This window comes from Salmo trutta, chromosome 19, assembly GCF_901001165.1.
Source record: "Salmo trutta chromosome 19, fSalTru1.1, whole genome shotgun sequence".
In the NCBI taxonomy this organism is placed as follows: Eukaryota; Metazoa; Chordata; class Actinopteri; order Salmoniformes; family Salmonidae; genus Salmo; species Salmo trutta.
Window position 1 is genome coordinate 27638854 of NC_042975.1, and position 23071 is coordinate 27661924.

Sequence of the window (23071 nt, forward strand, 5' to 3'; positions counted from 1 at the left end):
CCAAATACCTCTCTGCAGCTGCCACCACAATCTCAATTTTCTGCAAATTACATTCCATACATGCAGTACAGTCAATAATCATTGCTATAAATGCTAAAATTCCAATCTTACTGAAGCATATATCACTTGTTGGCCTATTCCTCTGTACTGGTACAGATCTACTACTCACACCACTCCTCTCAGAGTCCTCTTCTTTTTTCACTTCCTCAGCATACGACAACTTCTGCACTACTCTAACCCTGGAAACCTCAACCTGCCTCTCTTGCACGGGACATTTCTGATCCCCAGGCCCATGGGCATCCCTACAATTAACGCATACCACTACTTTCCCCAATGCTACACATTCATTTTTTGTGTGTTTTTATTTAACTAAGTCAGTTAAGAACAAATTGTTATTTACAATAACAACCTACCCCGCCAAACCCAGACGATGCTGGGCCAATTGTGCGCCACCCTATGTGACTCCCAATCACGACCGGATGTGATACAGCCTATAATAACCTCAACCTAAAACTTCTTACCTGGGAATATTGAAGACTCATGTTAAAAGGAACCACCAGCTTTCATATGTTCTCATGTTCTGAGCAAGGAACTTAAACGTTAGCTTTATTACATGGCACATATTGCACTTTTACTTTCTTCTCCAAGACTTTGTTTTTGCATTATTTAAACCAAATTGAACATGTTTCATTATTTATTTGAGGCTAAATTGATTTGATTGATGTATTATATTAAGTTAAAATACGTGTTCATCGTTCATTCAGTATTGTTGTAATTGTCATTATTACAAATATATATATAAAAATCGTCCGATTAATCGGTATCGGCTTTTTTTTGGCACTCCAATAATCGGCATCGGCATTGAAAAATCATAATCGGTCGACCTCTAGTAACAAGGTAATATATTCGGCACAAAAGCTCGTACGGGATAACTTATATATCTAACATCACTTCATCAGGCAAAGACTGAACATCAAAACTTAAAAGAACAGACAACGACTCTTATGTTTTCTCACTCACGCCAGCCTGTGCGTTTCACCAAACGACGAGCATCACAAACACCTGGAATCTTCCTCTTCAGTTGGTCAACTTTTACATTTACTGCTACCCCAGTAATCACTCCTTTCAATGGCGCCCTTTTCTTGAGAACAAAACAATTCACATTTCTTGCCCCCATTCGTTTAACACGGAGCGCCTTGTCCCTCTGACCAGCAGAAATACAAACAATTATCACAAAACCACTTCTGGTAACCTTCCCCCGATTCCACAGCACCCAATTCTGTTTTCACCCACCCTGAAACCACAAATGGATCAGCCAAAAGGCAATGGTACACTTTTTCAAAGAATTTCACTCCTACCGTCACAGACTCATCTTTATCCTGACCCTCGGTGCAAGCCTCGGGCTCCGAGAACTACACCACACCTACCACCTCCGTTACTTCGCCCTCACTCACTTCCATTTCTCTTTCTGTCTTCAATCCTGCATACAGCTCACTCTGCTTACACTTTCTACCATTCTTTTTTAACAAACTATCTCCCTTTTTTCTACCATTTTTAACCGATTCAAGCACACACTCTTCCTCCCTCTCTCTCTTTGACCTTCTCTGCCTCTCTTTTTCCTTCCATTCCTCCTCTGTATACCCCCTGTATATATTGTTATTTTTTACTGCTGTTCTTTAATTACTTGTTACTTTTATCTCTTATTCTTATCTGTATTTTTTGAAACTGCACTGTTGGTTTGGGGCTTGTAAGTAAGCATTTCACTGTAAGGTATTGTTGTACACAACAGTCTACACTCGGCGCATGTGACTAATAAAATTTGATTTGAAGTATACATCTCCTTATGATAATACTGCACTTTTCCTGACATACATTTTGTTCTTGCCCTCAAGGGACGCCATTTTCTAGGCCTTGCCATTGGGTTATGTCAGTGCCGGTCATATGAGCCCTGCCCTCCATTTAGTAGCACAGTATGAGTCATAATTCCTATAAAACCTAGCGGTAAAACCCCAAAATGAAATGCTAATTAGCTGCTAATGTGGCTATCATACAGAACTACACATCCTGTCGCAAGCTTTGACATAAGCACTCAAGGCACAGGGTGAGAAAGACCTCCACATTTCTCCATGCAAACTCTTATCGACCAGTAGCAAGTAACCGAGCAGGTCCTCCAATGACTGCACCTGGTTGGGCACGGCTGGCTTCCTCTACTCGCATTACATATCTATACAACGGATATTGTGAACTGCCAAAATAGGCTGCATGGCTACACTTATGAGCTCCATGGAAGCATTGGCATGTAGTTGAGAGAATCCCCTGGTCACAAGGGCGGGCCGCTCATTAGGCAGGATTCGCCGGCCACCATTCAAATCAAATCAAACTTCACATGCACCAAATACAACAAGTGCAGACCTTACTGTGAAATGCTTACTTACAAGCTCTTAACCAACAGTGCAGTTCAAGAAGAAAATATTTACCAAATAAACAAAAGTAACACAATAAAATAACAATATTGAGGCTATATACAGGGGGTAGCGGTACCAAGTCAGTGTGCGGGGGTACAGGTTAGTTGAGGTAATTTGTATATGTAGGTAGGGGTGAAGTGACTACAGTGGTTGCTCCACTAAACGTTTTGCGATTATGCTGCAGGACTTAGAGGTAATTTGTGGTTTAGTACAGTACCCTGCGTCACTACTTCATTGCTCCAGAACAGCGCAAGTGGGAGTTAGAGCACTGATTATGTTTTTGGGTCCCAAGGCGCTACTGTGTCTCTCCCGACCGGTCACATTGTACAGTGCCTGAGTGGCACAGCAGTCTAAGACACTGAATCGCTGGTTCAATACCCGTACTGGCCTCGACTGGGAGACTGTAATGGAAATTATATGATTAAAGGTTTGACTAAATGATTTCACTCAGAAACCCTATAACCTGTTGAAATGTATTTGAAATAAGGCTATAATAATGGGTTAAAAACTATATTCCAATACTGTGTGTGAGTAAGACACTGTTACCACTTCAAAATGAGCAGGGCAGAGTTGATAAGACAACCTTGGGAAAGGAACAGGAGATGATGCCTCCCTAAGTTAGGGAGAGAAACAACGGCCTGGGAACGGCTAGTTGGCAGGAGATTAGAAGACAGGTGGCAAGGTTGATAAGGAATGTATGTGTACTGTGGAAAAATACAGCCGCCTAAAGCGGGGTGCAGTTCTCTACTGATGTAAGTTTGTGTGTGTGTGTGTGTGTGTGTTAATATAAAAGGCTTTGTACATTGTAAGGATTTCAGAGCTCTCATAAATAAACATTCTGACCATTGTTAGCTGGGCCTCAGTCTGTTTATTTCAACAGGAAACTTAAACCTTCTGGTATACAAGCTGAGTAGTTTAAATTGAAGTTCGGTTTAAGAACATTGATAACTTAATTCACGTAACAGAGACCATCTCGTGGGTCTCTGTTACGTGAATTAAGTTATCAACGTTCTTAAACTGTAGGTTTTTTGTTTCTCTCACTCTAAAAACAGCAATAAATAATTCTAAATAAGAAACTGGCTTTATTTACAAATTAGTAACAATGTCTCACCCCATGTTCAAGAATGGCCTTTTTCACACTAATTTTGTTATTTGAAAACAAAATAATCTCAAAAATATTATTATCTTTTAAACAAAGAGATTATTATTCATTTAGAATTATATAAAAGTATAATATTATATAATATTCTCACAGATATATTATTAACCCTGTTATTAGCAGGACAATATATATTGGTCATGGCTCCTGAGTGGCGCACAAAGGGATTGCCTTGCAGTTCTCAGCTGTATCCACTGGGGTCAACGTAAATAGTCCGGTGGCCATTTGATTAATTGTTCAGCACTCTTATTGCTTGGGGGTAGAAGCTGTTAAGTAGCATTTTGGTGCTAGACTTGGCGCTCCGGTACCGCTTCCCATGTGGTAGCAGAGAAAACCGTCTTTATGGTCCGATGCCGAGCAGTTGCCATTCCAGGTAGTAATGCAACCGGTCAGGATGCTCTCGATGGTGAGCTGTGGAACCTTTTGAGCATCTGGGGAACCATGCCAAATCTTTTCAGTCTCCTGAGGGAGAAAAGGTTTTGTCATGCCCTCTTCACGACTGTCTTGGTGTGTTTGGACCATGATAGTTCGTTGGTGATGTGGACACCAAGGAACTTGAAACTCTCGACCCGTTCCACTACGGCCATGTCAATGTTAATTGGGGTGTGTTCGGCCCGCTTTTTCCTGTAGTCCACGATCCGCTCCTTTGTTGTCCTGGCACCACACTGCCAGTTCTCTGACCTCCTCCCTATAGGCTCTCTCATCATTGTCGGTGATCAGGCCTACCACTGTTGTGTTATCAGCAAACTTAATGATGGTGTTGGAGTTGTGTTTGGCCATGCAGTCGTGGGGTGAACAGGGAGTACAGGAGGGGACTAAGTACACACCCCTGAGGGGCCCCAGTGTTGAGGATCAGTGTGGCAGACGTGTTGTTGCCTACCCTTACCACCTGGGGGTGGCCCGTCAGGAAGTCCAAGATCCAGTTGCAGAGGGAGGTGTTTAGTCCCAGGGTCCTTAGCTTAGGGATGAGCTTTGTGGGCACTCTGGTGTTGAACACTGAGCTGTAGTCAATGAGCAGCATTCTCACATAGGTGTTTCTTTTCTCCAGGTGGGAAAGGGCAGTGTGGAGTGCGATTGAGATTGCGTCATCTGTGGATCTGTTGGGGCGGTATGCGAATTGGAGTGGGTCTAGGATATCTGGGAGGATGTTGTTGATGTGAGCCATGACCAGTCTCTCAAAGCACTTCATGGCTACCGACGTGAGTGCTACAGGGGCGGTAATCATTTAGGCAGGTTACCTTCGCTTTCTTGGGCACAGGGGACTATGGTGGTCAGCTTGAAACATGTAGGTATTGCAGACTTAGTCAGGGAGAGAGAGATTGAAAATGTCAGTGAAGACACTTTTCAGTTGGTCCGTGCATGTTTTGAGTACACGTCCAGGTAATCCATCTGGCCCCGTGGCTTTGTGAATGTTGACCTGTTTAAAGGTCTTGCTCACATCGGCTGCTCGTGCATGCTTCAGTGTTGCTTGCCTCGAAGCAAGTATAAAAGGCATTTAGCTCGTCTGGTAAGCTTGCGTCCCTGGGCAGCTTACATCTGGGTTTCCCTTTGTAGTCCATAATAGTTTTCAAGCCCTGCCACATTCGACGAGCATCAGAGCAATTGTAGTAGGATTCAATCTTAATCCTGTATTGACGCTTTGCTTGTTTGATGGTTCATCTGAGGGCATAGTGGGATTTCTTATAAGTGTCCAGATTAGTGTCCAGCTCCTTGAAAGCGGCAGCTCTAACCTTTAGGTCGATGCGGATGTTGCCTGTAATCCATGGCTTCTGGTTGGGATATGTACGGTCACTGTGGGGATGACGTCGTCGATGCACTTACTGATGAAGCCGATGACTGAGGTGGTATACTCCTCAATGCCATTGGATGAATCCCGGTAACATATTTCAGTCTGTGCTAGCAAAACAGTCCTGTAGCGTAAAAACAGTCCTGTTAATTCCTGCTTTAGTTTTTGCTTGTAAGAATTATGGTCAGATTTTCCAAATGGAAGGCAGGGGAAAGCTTTGTATGCATCTCTATGTGTTGAGTAAAGGTGGTCTAAAGTTTTTTTCCTCTGGTTGCACGTGACCTATGGCGGCAGATTGACGAGGGCGGCATTTTCTGGAGCTACACTGACCAAGACGCACATCCAACAACAAAACCTTACATAATTATCCCAGTGCACCTCTCCAGGGTGCTGTTGGAGAGACATCGCTGTGGCGCTCCACCAACATTCAGTCCAAAAAATTATCTAATATAAATCATGTAGCAGATATAGCATTTGGTAGAAATAGTATGTGACCTTTTCTGTAGCCTACAGGCTGCTGATGATAAAATGTATGACAATGTAATGAGATGGACACTTTTTACATCATGCAGGTTTCTCCAATCAAATAGCCTAACCTAAATGCCGCCCAATCAAATAAAAAATGCGATGACAACATATCCTAAAAACAAGACCGGTCAAAGTAAAATGGACAATATGTAATGGACAATCAGGCTACTCACAACTGTTGTCCAGGAGTTTCATCCCGTGGGCTAAATTGTCATGATCAGAGGTTTCAAGTTTGTATCAGTCCATTCTTTGCGAGCTGATCATAGCGAAAAAGAAAATACTTCTGCATTTCCCGCTCTGTAAGCACATTGCAAATAAGCTCAGGATAACTCCTCCTGATAGAGTTGGATATTCAGAGCTTAAATAGTCACATTGATAAGTCACAGGAATCAGGACATATGACCTGTTTTACAAACGGTGGGCCTACCCCATGAATGGGTATGCATGCAATTCCATTGCTGGCTAACATGTTTTTTGCTGTTGTTCTGATTGGTTCAGATTTGGTCAGGTCTGGACCAGCCTTGATTTGGCCTAAACATAGATTTTTATAAATTACATTTTAAACTTTCATTCAGAATCGAAAATTAACTAGATTTCAACATACGGAAAATACGTCTTTTCAACTTTCATTCAGATTTTAGACATATTTTCAATGTCATTTTGCTTACTGGGACTATTCTTGTAGGGCGGCAGAATGGCCAGGGCCGGCCCTGCTGGTCACCTATAGAGACCTGCCAAGAGGAAGGAACATAAGTTCCACATGCCTTTCAATGCATGACATTGAACACCTTGAAATGCATTTGTTGTAAGAAATATGCTATATAAATAAAGTTGGACTTGTTTGATGTCATTACAGCTGTAGAATATTTTATAAATTGTAATTTTCACGAGGACAAGTGCAGTTTTTCAATAAACTTTTAATTGATAACTTGGGATATAGTTGGAAGGATCCTACAAATCAAGACTGTGAATGCATGTACCACTCCAAATAAATGAATACTGTCAAACAAAGTCAATTCTGAATGCCAATATATTTTTAGATTCATTCTCATCAATGAAAACATTCTAGAATTGAGTTATCATTCATTTAAATCTGGTATCTGGGGTAATCTGGTTAATGATTATATAATTGATTAAGTGGTTCTTTCCTTGTAGAATACTGACAGCTGTATATAACACATTGTATTGCTAACATTTTGCTCAATTAATTTCAATACAGCATGTGGATTCATCATGGATTGAGCACGGGTCACTGATCGGGCTGGTGAACGGAAGCTGACAGAAGCTGACAGTCTCGGCTAGAGATGACCAGGAGCTTCCTGCAGGAATTTGTAGTCTTGCTGAGGTCTTCTCTGTTGCTAATTAGCATTATGATTTTTTTGAGAGTAAATTGAGGCAAATTTATTGATAAAACTCACCTTGTCTGAGAGAGTTACAGTTATCAAAACGTCACACAAAGATAAGCCTACACCAAACACGTACTTAATTTGAAGTGTTTGTAAAATTCACTATGTGAAAAATGAATGGTGGAAAGACAATTTGGAACTATTTCCATGTTTGACCGCTTGGTTTTATGGGTATTATGACGAGTCCACTGTGGTGGAGGAAATTAATTACCTGGGCCTTCCCCGGGTGAACCGGGTTAGCATTGATTGCATTAGTTTTAGAACCTGCGTGGTGATAGCCTACTGAAGGTATGTCTGGACTGATGGTCTGTTTACGTAGCAGCAGGGGTGGACTGGGCCCAAACTTTGGCCCTGGCATTTGATCCGCACCAGCCCATGTAACCGGTTTGAAATGGCTGGCTAGTTAACGGTGCACGCTAGTAGCATTTCAATCGGTGACATCACTCACTCCGGGACCTGGAAGTAGTTGTTTCCCTTGATCAGCAAGGGCTGCAGCTTTTGTGTAGCGATAGGCAACGATGCTTCGAGGGTGACTGTTGTTGATGTGTGCAGAGGGTCCCTGGTTTAAGCCCAGGTTGGGGCGAGGAGAGGGACGGAAGCAATTCTGTTACACCCACATCACTGTGCGCACCGCCAACTGTTAAAAAATAAATAATTACATACATCTTTATGTGGTGCACTAACTAATATCATAGTCTAATTAATTTGGGGATCAACACCTGAGGAATTTGTTTGGATCCCCATTAGCTTTTGCAAAATCAGTCGCTACTCTTCCTGGGGTCCACAAAAAAAGACAAAACATGACGAGTTAAAAACACTGATACACTAATAGACAAGGACAGTCACACAAATGTAAAATACAATGATAAACAAACAATACAACTACAAAAAATTATACAAACAATACAACAACAAAAATTACGTGTGTGTTAGTGTGTCTGTGTGTCCCCTCACAGTCCCCGCCGTTCCATGAGATGTTGTTTAATCTGTTTTTTAAAGGTAATTTTGCTGTTTGCTTGAGTAATTGGAAATGGGAGTTCCATGCGATCATGGAAACTGGAAACTCAAAACACATTAACTAGATCGCTCAACTCTAAATACACTGAACACAAATATAAACGCAACATGCAACAATTTCTGAGACTTGACTGAGTTACAGTTCTTATAAGGAAATCAGTCAATTAAAATACATTCATTAGGCCCTAATCTATGGATTTCACATGACTGGGAATACAGATACGCATGTGATGGTCAATGATACCTTAAAGAAAAGGTAGGGGCGTGGATCAGAAAACCAGTCTGGTGTGACCACCATTTGCCTCATGCAGCGGGACACATCTCCTTTGCATAGAGTTGATCAGGCTGTTGATTGTGGCCTGTGGAATGTTGTCCCACTCCTCTTCAATGGCTGTCCGAAGTTGCTGGATATTGGCGGGAACTGGAACATACTGTCGTACACATCGATCCAGAGCATCCCAAACATGCTCAATGGGTGACATGTCTGGTTATTATACAGGCCATGGAAGAACTGAGAAATGTTCAGCTTCCAGAAATTGTGTACAGATCCTTGTAACATAGGGCCGTGTACTTTGATGCTGAAACATGAGGTGATGGCAGCGGATTAATTGCATGACAATGGGTCTCAGGATCTCATTACGGTATCTCTGTGCATTCAAATTGCCATTGATAAAATGCAATTGTGTTTGTTATCTGTAGCTCATGAAACACGGGGCCAACACTTTACATGTTGCGTTTATATTTTTGTTCAGTATATAATACCCACTGCTAGCATCCATGTATTTATCCAACAGTATAAGCCTATTGCCATCACAATGGCCGGTGCGCTCGCTCTATATCTCAAAGCCATATCAAATATCTTGGTTGTAAAATACCGTAAAACTTCAATTAAACGCTAAGTCCCTTTATAGTCGGGCAACAGCACACATTTCAGCAAATAAATACTTTTTTCAAATAAACGACAGGTCGAAATGAATTGCTTACAAGGTTACCATGAAGTGACTACTCTAACAATTGAAACACATGTTCTTAAAGGTGGAAGGCAGGCGGTAGGAGGAGGCAAGATCAGCTGGGACCATTCTAGCCAATGAGAGTGTGTGAACAACTCCTATATCTCCTAAGTCTGGGTTTTTTCAAAGTTGTCAATGCCCCCTGCGTCCACTTTTATATCAGTGCATTCCTAACAACCTAACCTTTACGGAACTTCGATTGAATAAAGTAAACATCACGTCGCAATTATCAAAACAAAAAATTGTTGACCAAATTCGATTCTCATTGACCTCCTTACAAAACTTCCTCACAGGCTGTAAAGTAACAAAATGCAGAAAAAGTGAAAGGTTCTGAATACTTTCCGAATGCACTGTATGTGCTGGCCCAGACAATATTACAATAAAGTAGATATGTGTAAATTAAACTATAGAGTTAGGAAGCAAGCCTGATGAACCAATCCACTAATCTTTCTGATGATACCAACAGATTTCATCACTTTGCTACAGACAAATTGAATAGGATCTTTCCAGGATAAATGTTCATCAATAAGAACTCAGAGGAATCTAGTGGGTGTGACATGTTCCATTTCATTGCCACCAATTGAGATTCTGGCTCTTTTTTTCCCTTCAATGTTTCTTATTCTTAGTAGTGAATACAATAAAGTGGGATTTTTTTTAACATTTAAAGATTTAAAAAAATATCTGGAACCATTCAGAAAATTTGGCCATACCGGAGTTGGTGTCATTAATTAGCGAATCAAAATTCTTGAGAGATAAAATCTAATTGTTATCATCAGCAAAGAGAATGGGAAGTATGGTAGATTTGAGCCAATGTGAGCAAGACTTTAAACAGGTCAACATTCACAAGGCCGCAGGGCCAGATGGATTACCAGGACATGTACTCAGAGCATGTACAGACCAACTGTTAAGTGTCTTCACTGACATTTTCATCTCCCTGACCGAGTCTGTAATACCTACATGTTCCAAGCAGACCACCATAGTCCCTGTGCCCAAGAAAGCGAAGGTAACCTGTCTAAATGACTACCAACCTGTAGCACTCACGTCGGTAGCCATGTAGTGCTTTGAAAGGCTGGTCATGGTTCACATCAACACCATCATCCCGGAAACCCTAGACCCCCTCCATTTCGAATACCGCCCCAACAGATCCACAGATGACACAATCTGAATCGCACTCCACACTGCCCTTTCCCACCTGGACAAAATGAACACCTACAGTATGTGAGAATGCTGTTCATTGACTACAGCTCAGCGTTCAACACCATAGTGCCCACAAAGCTCATCACTAAACTAAGGACCCTGGGACTAAATATCTCCTTACAACTGGATCCTGGACTTCCAGATGGGCCGCCCCCAGGTGCTAAGGGTAGGCAACAACACATCTGCCATGATGATCCTCAACACGGGTCCCCTCAGGGGTGCGTGCTTAGTCTCCTCCTGTACTCCCTGTTCACCCATGACTGGGTGGCCAAGCACGACACCAACACCATAATTAAGTTTGCTGACGACACAACGATGGTAGGCCTGATCACAGACAATGATTACATTTACATTTACGTCATTTAGCAGACGTTCTTATCCAGAGCGACTTACAAATTGGTGCATTCACCTTATGATATCCAGTGGAACAACCACTTTACAATAGTACATCTATATCTTTTTTGGGGGGGGAGTTTTAGAAGGATTACTTAATCCTATCCCAGGTATTCCTTAAAGAGGTGGGGTTTCAGGTGTCTCCGGAAGGTGGTGATTGACTCCGCTGTCCTGGCGTCGTGAGGGAGCTTATTCCACCATTGGGGTGCCAGAGCAGCGAACAGTTTTGACTGGGCTGAGCGGGAACTGTGCTTCCACAGAGGTAGGGAGGCAAGCAGGCCAGAGGTGGATGAACGCAGTGCCCTTCTTTGGGTGTAGGGACTTATCAGAGCCTGAAGGTACGGAGGTGCCGTTCCCCTCACAGCTCCGTAGGCAAGCACCATGGTCTTGTAGCAGATTAGTCAGCCTATAGGGAGGAAGTCAGAGACCTGGCAGTGTGGTGCCAGGACAACAACCTATCCTCAACGTGAGCAAGACAAAGGAGCTTATCAAGTACTACAGGAAAAGGAGGACCGAACACGCCCCCATTCACATCGACGGGGCTATAGTGGAGCGGGCCGAGAGTTTCAAGTTCCTTGGTGTCCACATCACCAACAAACTACCATGGTCCAAACACACCCATGAAGAGGGCACGACATCGCCTTTTCCCCCTCAGAAGACTGAAAAGATTTGGCATGGGTCCCCAGATCCTCAAAAAGTTCTACAGCTGCACCATCGAGAGCATCCTGACCGGTTGCATCACTGCCTGGTATGGCAACTGCTCATCAACAGAGCGTAAGGTGCTACAGAGGGTAGTGTGTACAGCCCAGTACATAACAGGGGCCAAGCTTCCTGCCATCCAGAACCTACAATTGAAGTCGGAAGTTTACATACACCTTAGCCAAATACATTTAAACTCCGTTTTTCACAATTCTTGACATTTAATCCTAGTAAAGATTCCCTGTCTTAGGTCAGTTAGGATCACCACTTTATTTTAAGAATGTGAAATGTCAGAATAATAGTAGAGAGATTTATTTCAGCTTTTATTTCAGTCATCACATTCCCAGTGGGCCAGAAGTTTACATACACTCAAATAGTATTTGGTAGCATTGCCTTTAAATTGTTTAACTTGGGTCAAACATTTCGTGTAGCCTTCCACAAGCTTCCCACGATAAATTGGGTGAATTATGGCCCATTCCTCCTGACAGAGCTGATATAACGGAGTCAGGTTTGTAGGCCTCCTTGCTCGCACACGCTTTTTCAATTCTGATTGAGGTAAAGGCTTTGTGATGGCCACTCCAATACCTTGACTTTGCTGTCCTTAAGCCATTTTGCCACAACTTTGGAAGTATGCTTGGGGTCATTGTCCATTTGGAAGACCCATTTGAGACCAAACTTTAACTTCCTGACTGATGTCTTGAGATGTTGCTTCAATATATCCACATAATTTTCATACCTCATGATGACATCTATTTTGTGAAGTGCACCAGTCACCCCGGTGCTTCACGGTTGAGATGATGTTCTTCGGCTTGCAAGCCTCCTCCTTTTTCCTCCAAACATAACGATGGTCATTATGGCCAAACAGTTCTATTTTTGTTACATCAGACCAGAGGACATTTCTCCATAAAGTACAATCTTTCTCCCCATGTGCAGTTGCAAACCGTAGTCTGGATTTTTTTATGGCAGTTTTGGAGCAGTGGCTTCTTCCTTGCTAACCGTCCTTTCAGGTTATGTCGATATAGGACTCGTTTTACTGTGGATATAGATACTTTTGTACCGGTTTCCTCCAGCATCTTCACAAGGTCCTTTGCTGTTGTTCTGGGACTGATTTGCACTTTTCACACCAAAGTACAATCATCTCTAGGAGACAGAATGCGTCTTCTTCCTGAGCGGTATGACAGCTGCGTGGTCCCATGGTGTTTATACTTGTGTACTATTGTTTGTACAGATGAACGTGGTCCCTTCAAGCGTTTGGAAATTGCTCCCAAGGGTGAACCAGACTTGTGGAAGTCTACTATTTGTTTGAGGTCTTGGCTGATTTCTTTTGATTTTCCCATGATGTCAAGCAAAGAGGCACTGAGTTTGAAGGTAGGTCTTGAAATACATCCACAGGTACACCTCAAATTGACTCAAATGATGTCAATTACCCTATCAGAAGCTTCTAAAGCCATGACATCATTTTCTAAGCTGTTTAAAGGCAGTCAACTTAGTGTATGTAAACATCTGACCCACTGGAATTGTGATAGTGAATTAGACGTGAAATGTCTGTAAACAATTTTTTTAATACTTGTGTCAAGCACAAAGTAGATGTTCTTACCGACTTACCAAAACTATAGTTTGTTAACAACAAATTTGTGGAGTGGTTGAAAAACGAGTTTTAATGACTCCAGCCTAAGTGTATGTAAACTTCCAACTTCAACTATATATGCTAGGCGGTGTCAGAGGAAGTCCCTCGTTATTTTGTGTTACTTTTTACTTTAATTTATTTAGTAAATATTTTCTTAAGTCTTTCTTCAGGGCTTGTAAATAAGCATTTCATGGTTGTATTCGGCACGTGACAAATAACATTTGATTAGGTCATTGATACAGATTAGGAATAACAAGGTCCAATTATCCAACCGTGTGGCACACCACAGGATCTCTTGGCCCTGCTAGATCACAGCAGTTCAAACAAATTCTCTATAGACATAACTACATAACAAATATGTATAATCATGAAAACCGTAAATACATTTAAGTCATTTAGCAAACGCTCTTATCCAGAGCGACTTACAAATTGGTGCATTCACCTATAATATCCAGATGCAATTTAGAAAGTCATATTTCATGATCAACTGTGCCAAACACTGGATATATCTAAAGATGCCAAGAGCGTATTCACTGTTAAGGGCTGTAAATATTTTATCCACAAGTTGCAAAAGAGCAATATCTGTAGAGTAGTTCTTACAAAAAACATATTGGTGCTCATATTTAACTACGCAAGTCAGTTAAGAACAAATTCATATTTACAATGATAGCCTAATACAGTGTTGATTTAAATGTGCCAACATTCTCTTATACACCAATTTTTCTAGGATTTTAGAAAAACATGTTAGTACAGATATATTCTTGACTCTTACTTTCCTGATTCCATTTGACAAGGGCACCCCCTACCATTTGAAAGGTACATGAAAGGGGACACCGCAACAGAGTGCTTAAGTAAAAGATAGTCAACTTTTGGTTTACATTTTAATTTATTGATTACATTGGTAATGCCAGGACGGCAACAATTAAAAACATGGGTATCCATCTGCCAGAATGTTTATAGGGATATCTGGGATAAGTGTTTTGTGGTCTGCTGTGGTCGATTTCTCAAAAGAGCAGTCTCAGTCCATTATTCTTCCGCCTCCCTCCATGGTTTGGGTTGGACCTTCCCAACTGGAGACAGATTCCATGTGATGCCAGTTTGTGTTAGTACCTGAAAACGAGGACAGATGTTGAGCATCACAAATAACTGAAATGAGTGTGCACACAGCAAGTTAGGATATGTTGGTGTGGGGAAAGAATAATACACACAAGAAAGACTAGGCTATACAAATATACACTTTTGGGCCTACTATAAATTGGCACAACAAAGATTAAAACATACAAATCCCCAGACAGACACACAGAACGCGAATCCTCCGACCATCAGGCCAGTGCTATACTTGGCATGGAATTCGGGGGCATGTGTCGAACTGAGCCTCACATGACAGGCACCTTGTCCTGCATTGAATAGATAAAACAAAAATGTAGGGGCAAGGCACAACATCCACACAGTGAGTAAATGTCAGTGATTCTGAGGTCATGAACCCTTGGTTATTTTGTATTTATTTAGCCTTTATTTAACTAGGCAAGTCAGTTAAGAACACATTTTTATTTACAATGACGGCCTAACCCGGCCAATAGCCCAATAGGACTCCCAATCACAACCGGATGTGATGCAGCCTGGATTTGAACCAGGTACTGCAGTGACGTCTCTTGCACTGAGATGCAGTGTCTTATACCACTGCACAACTCGGGTTATACTGATAACACAGCCGTAAAATAATTAACAGGCTTCGGAATTTGAACTTCTCCGTTTTAGCACCCCAGGACTTCTCTCTCATCTTATCCAAAGAGTAGTGGGATGGAATGTCAAAATTACTTCTGCACGGATTAACTATATTGTCATGTTGGATGATTCTATTAAAAAGTCCCTCGGTATCTTGAGTATCTGACTTTAACACCAAAATGCCTTTGAATATGTTAAAAAATGGTGCAATCGCTAACCAATACGTGACTCTGGGGATGGGGTGAAGTGAGGACAGCTAGCTAGTTAGGAGGCAAGTTGACATTGTAAGTGGCCATCTAATTGTGCCCCTCACTGCCTGTAAGTGAGTGTCATGGCAAACTAACCGAACACTGACAAGAATTGCACGAAACAATAACACACACCTGGCCAATGTTCAAAGTGGAGTTAGCGAAGTAAAGAACCTTAAACAACTAACTTAGCTAGCGAACGCAAGCCAACTACTACTACAATCACTCAGTCAAGTTACAAGCGCTAACGTAATATGGTTAAGGTAGGTAGGCTAGCTCACTACAGACTGCTATCTGTCAGATAGTTTAGCTAGGCTAAGTAAGGACAGTCACTTATAACACTGAAAAATAATTTCCAGTTTACAGAAATGTTCAAACAGACACAAGATGAAGGAGCAGCAATCTATGCCTTTTAAACGATCTCTTACCGGAGACGTTCAGAGCTGCTTTAGCAAACCGAAGCATGTTGACTCTAGTTCGTAGATACCCTTGAAGAACGTTTACGACAATTACCGGAAACTGGTTAAAAGTAACTCATACGCGCATGCGCATAATTTTCTGAACCTCGGTTAGTGCTGTCTGAGATCCTTCGGACGTCCCTAAATAAAATAAAATCAAATTTATTTATATAGCCCTTCGTACATCAGATGATATCTCAAAGTGCTGTACAGAAACCCAGCCTAAAACCCCAAACAGCAAGCAATGCATGTGAAAGAAGCACGGTGGCTAGGAAAAACTCCCTAGAAAGGCCAAAAACCTAGGAAGAAACCTAGAGAGGAACCAGGCTATGAGGGGTGGCCAGTCCTCTTCTGGCTGTGCCGGGTGGATATTATAACAGAACATGGTCAAGATGTTAAAATGTTCATAAATGACCAGCATGGTCAAATAATAATAATCATAGTAGTTGTCGAGGGTGCAACAAGCACGTCCGGTGAACAGGTCAGGGTTCCATAGCCTCAGGCAGAACAGTTGAAACTGGAGCAGCAGCATGGCCAGGTGGACTGGGGACAGCAAGGAGTCATCATGCCAGGTAGTCCTGAGGCATGGTCCTAGGGCTCAGGTCCTCCGAGAGAAAGAGAGAATTAGAGAGAGCATATTTAAATTCACACAGGACACCGGATAAGACAAGAGAAATACTCCAGATGTAACAGACTGACCCTAGCCCCCCGACACATAAACTACTGCAGCATAAATACTGGAGGCTGACACAGGAGGGATCAGAAGACACAGTGGCCCCATCCGATGATACCTACCTTAACTATTTAGCAGTCTTTTGGCTTGAGGGTGGAAACGGTTCAAGATCCTGTTGGTTACAGACTTGGTGTATTGGTACCGAATGCCGTATGGTAGCAGAGAGAACAGTCTATGACCTGGGTGGCTGGAGTCTTTTTTTAGGGCCTTCCTCTGACACCGTCTGGTATAGAGGTCCTGGATGGTATGATGTACTGGGTCGTCCGCACTATCCTCTGTAGCACTTTGCGGTCGGATGCCAAGCATTTGCCATACCAAGCGGTGATGCAGCCACTCAAGAGGCTCTCAATGGTGCAGCTGTATAACTTTTTGAGGATCTGAGGTCCCATGCCAAATCTTTTCAGCCTCCTGAGGGGGAAGATGCATTGTCGTGCCCTTTTCACAACTGTGTTGGTGTGTTTGGACCATGATAGGTCCTTAGTGATGTGGATACCGAGGAACTTGAGGCTCTTGACTCGCTCCACTACAGCCCCGTTGATGTGAATGGGGATGTGCTCGGCCCTCCGTTTCCTGTAGTCCACAATCAGCTCCTTTGTCTTGCTGACATTGAGGCAGATGTTGTTGTCCTGGCACCACACTGCCAGGTCTCTAACCTCCTCCATATCGGATGTCTCATCGTCGCGATCAGGCCTACCAACGTTGTGTCGTCTGCAAACTTAATGATGGCGTTAGTCGTGCACGGCCACGCAGTCGTTGGGTGAACAGTGGGTCCAGGGTGTCTGGGATGATGGTGCTGATGTGAGCCATGACCAGCCTATCAAAGCATTTCATGGCTACAGATGTGAGTGCACAGGAACTATGGGGGTCTGCTTGAAACATGTAGGTACTGTATTACAGACTGGGTCGGGAAGAGGTTGAAAATGTCAGTGAAGACACTTGCCAGCTGGTCACCGCATGCTCTGAGTCACCGCATTCAATCTTAGTTCTGTATTGAGCTTGGCCTGTTTTCAATGGTTCGTCAGAGGGCATAGCAGGTTTTCTTATAAGCGTCTGGGTTAGGGTCTCTCTCCTTGAAAGCGGCAGCTCTAGCCTTTAGTTTAGTGAGGATGTCTGTAATCCATGGCTTCTGGTTGGGATATGTACATATAGTCAATGTGGGGACAACGTCATCAATGCACTTATTAATGAAGCCAGTGAATGATGTGGTAAACACCTCAATGCCATCGGATGAGTCCTGGAATATATTCCAGTCTGTGCTAGCAAAACAGTCCTGTAGCTTAGCATCTGCTTCGCCACTTCCTGTTTGAGTTTTTGCTTGTAAGCAGGAATCAGGAGGATAGAATTATGCTCAGATTTGTCAAATGGAGAGCATTGTATGAGTCTCTGTGTGTGGAGTAAAGGTGATCTAGTGTTTTTTCACCTCTAGTTGCACAGGTGAAATGCTGGCAGAAATTAGGTCAAACGGATTTCGGTTTTCCTGCATTAAAATCCCCGGCCATTAGGAGTGCCGCCTCGGGATGACATTTTCTTGTTTGCTTATGGCCCTATACAGCTCATTTAGTGTGGCCTTAGTGCCAGCATCGTTTTGTGGTAGTAAATAGAGTCAGTTAAGGACAGTTTTGTTACAAACAAGACACACAGATTTGGCATTGGAGAAATATGATAAGATGAACACATATGCCTATCTCTCTGTCCATTCTTAGCCTGTAATTTCAGTAATTTGTGTGTTATTAAAAAAAGATTCCGCTAATATGTAAAATTACATTGAATTGCATGAAATGTTTATAAAAGGACATTTTTTTCTCTGACCTGCAAATACGATGATAGATTCATCCAATGCTTTCACTATAAAGGAGATCTTTCCACCCCTACTCTTGTCCACGGTGGTCTGCGAATCCACAACCTCTGAAAATTCCAGCGTTGCCATGTAATGCTTACAGGACGAAGAAAAGTTACTACAACTGCATATCTAAGGCCCTGGTCTGTCCAAGAAGTGAGGGTAAACGGTGTTTTCTCTGCTGTCCATTTTGTTTTAATTATTATTTTGGGTATAGGGGAGGGTCACTTGTTTTTTTTCAACCATTCAGGGAGGGTTTACATAAAATATATTTTGCTGAAGGTAGGGCCATCCAGTTTAATTTCAGAGGTTCAATTTTCTACATGTAACCAGTATTATAATTAACGTTCACTCCCTAATATACGTCTCAAACTCATTCCACGGAGGGCCGAGTGTCTGCGAGTTTTCGCTCCTCCCTTGTACTTGATTGAGGAATTAAGGTCACCGATTAGTAAAGAACTCCCCTCACCTGGTTGTATAGGTCTTAATTCAAAGGAGAAACCAAAAACAAGCAAACACTAGGCCCTCCATGGAATGAGTTTGATTCCCTTGCCCTAATACATAGCCTATCAAAACCATATTACTACTGCTACCATTATTGCCGATTAAACTCAACTCCACAATTTACAATGGAATTGTGCAGCGACTAGTGTGGGTGGACTGGAGTTTCGACATCACATAAAATAAAGTTAACAAAAACTATGGGTAGTTTTTGTTAACTTTATTTTATGTGACGTCGGAGCTCCAGTGGAGGAGGAAAAGAAGAAAGCCTGTCGGTATTATTGATGTTTTGACGAAGAGTATCTCCGTTCACATGTGAAGATGGGATATGTTAGATAAGCAGTGAGAGCCTTTGTTGCCAAGCCGTTGTTTTGCCTGAAGTGCAAAAGGTATGGACATGTATCAAGTGTGTGCCAAAGGAATGTTGTTGAAGAATCTGAGGGTGTACGATGTAGTTGCGATGGGCGTGGCAGTTGAATCTAAATAAAGGAGTACATTGAGTTTTGTTTTGTTTATTTTTATTTTGTTAATTATTTGGACTGATATACAGCCAAAACAGTAGGTGGCAGCATGCACTTATAGCATTTGTTTGCGGACCGCAGTAATATCAAAGAAGACCCCGTACAGTAGGTAGTGGCAATACACCAATAGGTGTAGTCTGCCACAAAACTTTAATGAAGAAAAAGAAGAAGAAGAAACTACGGATTACATCACCCATAGAATAGCAAGCAATTACACAGGACATTGCAGGATCATTATTTCTGCTGTCACTACCACTACTACTAGTACTATTTCACAACCATAACTACTTCAAGACTATCAAGCACACCCCATTTACTTCAGTAAATGTCCTTTTCTAGTTATTCTTCATTGTTGATTTTGGTCGGTGTCCACTAGTTACCACAGCCACAAAGTCAGAATTGCCCAGCTAGCACAGTGGATCTGGGCCAATTCGGGGCGCTCCGCTGAGGGTCAGTCTCGCCCGACGTCATGTGGCCCAAGTCTGGGCTGCCTTCGGCAGTATTACTTATGGCTAGGATGCAGGGTTTGAGCTTGGGCCGATTCCGGTGTGAGTTATCTGGCCCAAATGTATTACTTGAGGCTCGGGCCGATTGGGGCTACTCTCTGGCAGATGATTACATGGGCTACTTTATATAATTAACATTTCATAATTTATTTTTCAAAATGTTCTCATTGTTTCCGTAATACAATTAACACTAAAGTGAAATTCTTTAAGAGTCCTGTGTAGTATTTTAGTATTTTGATACTTTGTGCAAGGGAATTGATAAGCATTTAAAACGTTGTGGCTGGAGCCTCCCGAGTGGCGCAGCGGTCTAAGACACTGTATCGCAGTGCAAACTGCGTTGCTACAGATGCTGGTTCGAGACCCATGCTGGCCGTGCCTGGGAGACCTATGAGGCAATGCACAATTGGCCCAGTGTCGTCCGAGTTAGGGGAGGGTTTGGCAGGCCAGAATGTCCTTGTCACATCACGCTGTAGCGACTCCTGTGGCGGGCCAGGCCCATGCATGCTGACACGTCACCAGGTGTATGGTGTTTCCACTGACACAAAATGTTTTTTTTTTGTGGATGGGTATAATTTGTATGTTTAAAATGTATAATAGTAATATTTAAAATTACTAAATCGGGTAATTTTGTATACATTTATTTAAATTTACATCGGGCCACTTCTGAGGGAATTCTGGTAAAGATGCCGGCAAAGTCAGCTGAATTCCGTTAGACGCAAAAGGCCCTATGTAAATGGGCCTATTCTGGGCAGTCATTTATTTTTATTCTGGGCCGAGTCCGACACCCAATTCCGGGCCGATTCAATCAGTTTCGTCCCCCCGGGAGAGGGGCGCTTCTGGGACGATTCCTCATTGCTAGCTGGGTGGCTATATCATAAAAATTCATGAAAACAAAAATTTGCTTTTGGTCATAATTTAAGGTTTGGGTTGGGCATAAGGTTATCAGTGTGGTTAAGGTTAAGCCTAAAATCTAATTTTAACAAGAGAAATTGTAGAAATGGGCGGGGTTTATGACTTTGTGGCTGTGGTAACTAGTAACAACCATTTTGGTCCTCACACTTGAACGCAATGCGATGCCACTATAATGTAAATAAACAACCTATCGAGTTATGAATGCACAAATAGAATTACTTATCTGAAAGTATTTATGTTTCTATTGTACAAATACCAAAGCTTTCCTACTCTCGGCATCAGTGTCAGGACTCAAGGATAATTTCCTTCAGGTGAATGAGAATTCTGGTCTCTGAATGGAGGTGTGGGTTCAAATCCCACTTCTGACATATACCTTTCGTCACAGTATAAAAAAGAAAAATGTGCTCTTTGATAAACACATTTCATGCAATTCTACCACACTTTATATGGCTGAAGACATGAGCAGAAACTGTTTTAATACGACAAATCACAGGGTATCCAAGGCCTACTCTGTTGACACTAACAAACAGATCAATAAAAACGACCTTGTCTTGAATGCAACCATCTACAGTAGGCTTAAGAAAAGCTGACACACAAATTTTACAATATGACGTCCAACTAGCCTGAAGAAGGGCATTATTTTCCCAAAAAACTCTCCAGTGGCAATTTGTTGAGAACTTTATTCATAAGAGGACATTACAGCATAGGACAAAGGCCTCATGGGAGAGGACAACCTGCTGTGTTGACTATTGTTTTTTTCAGCCCAACAATAGATTAAATATTTCTATGACACTAAAACACCTGAATGAAATAAACACAACCAAACAATCAAGAGCCCTGAAGGTATACAGTGCCTTCAGAAAGTATGCATACCCCTTATTCCACATTTGTTGTGTTACAGCCTGATTTCAAAATTTATTAAATATATTTTATTCTCACCCATCTACACACAATACCCCATCATGACAAAGTGAAAATATATTTTTAGACATTTTTGAAAGTGTAATGAAAATGAAATACAGAAATATCTCATTTACATAAGTATTCACACCTCTGAGTCAATACATGTTAGAATCACCTTTGGCAGAGATTACAGCTGTGAGTCTTTTGGGGTAAGTCTCTAAGAGCTTTGAACACCTGGATTGTACAATATTTAACCATTATTCTATTCAAAATTATTCAAGCTCCCGAGTGGCTCCCGAGTGGCGCAGCAGTCTAAGGCACTGCATCTCAGTGCTAGAGGTGTCACTACAGACACCCCGGTTTGAATCCAGGCTGTATCACAACCAGCTGTGATTGGGAGTCACATAGGGCGGCACACAATTGGCCCAGCGTGGTCTGGGTTTGGCAGTTGTAGGCCTTCATTGTAAATAAGAATTTGTTGTTAACTGACTTGCCTAGTTATATTGATTATTGCTAGACAACCAAGTCTTACCATATAGTTTCAAGCAGATTTAAGTCAAAACTGTAACTAGGCCACTGTCAAGACTTCCGCAGTCGGCTCCTCTCCTTGTTCGGGCGGCGTTCAGCGGTCGACGTCACCGGCTTTCTAGCCATCGCCACTCCATTTTTCATTGTTCCATTTTTTTGTCTTGTTCCCTGCACACCTGGTTTTCATTCCCTAATCACAATGCATGTATTTATTTCTCTGTTCCCCTCCATGTCTTGTGTGAAATTGTTTGTTGTTATGTGGTTATTGTGATGCGCCAGGCTATGTTTCCATGTTCCGTGTTTGTGCACGTTGTATGTTCATTTGGTACATTAGCTTTGGTGAGTGTTTTTTCGCACTTTGCACTTTTGCCTTTTTGCTGGAGGTTTTGACGCAGTTTGCGTCCGTCTGTTTGTTCACTCCAGCCTGAATAAAGTGTGCACCTGTTCACAACACTCTGCTCTCCTGCACCTGACTTCGCCACCAGTACACACAACCTTGACAGTCACTCAGGAACATTCCTTGTCATCTTGGTAAGCAACTCCGGTGTAGATTTGGTCTTGTGTTTTGGGTTATTGTCCTGATGAAAGGTGAATTCATCTCCCAGTGTCTGGTGGAAAGCAGACTGAACCAGGTTTTCCTCTAGGATTTTGCCTGTGCTTAGCTCCATTTTGTTTCTTTTTTATCCTGAAAAACTCCTGAAAAACGTAATGATTACAAGCATACCCATAACATGATACAGCCACCACTATGCTCGAAAATATGAGAGTGTTACTCAGTAATGTGTTGTATTGGATTTGCCCCAAACATAACACTTTGTATGCAGGACATAAAATGAACTGCTTTGCCACATTTTTTTCAGTATTACTTTAGTGCCTTACTGCAAACAGGATGCATGTTTTGTAATATTTTTA

The 23071-nt window shown here is 42.2% G+C and overlaps 1 protein-coding gene across 1 annotated transcript; it reads right to left on the reverse strand.

Moving 5' to 3' along the window:
- Nucleotides 1–14154: 14154 nt before the first annotated feature.
- LOC115154278 (cytochrome c oxidase subunit 7B2, mitochondrial) lies at nucleotides 14155–15778 on the reverse strand. The gene is made up of 3 exons (XM_029700335.1): nucleotides 15689–15778; nucleotides 14569–14684; nucleotides 14155–14397 (listed from the first exon to the last, which is right to left on the reverse strand). Exons 1-3 carry the CDS (start codon nucleotides 15723–15725, stop codon nucleotides 14314–14316), a joined length of 237 nt encoding a protein of 78 aa, XP_029556195.1. The 5' UTR covers nucleotides 15726–15778; the 3' UTR covers nucleotides 14155–14313.
- Nucleotides 15779–23071: the final 7293 nt, after the last annotated feature.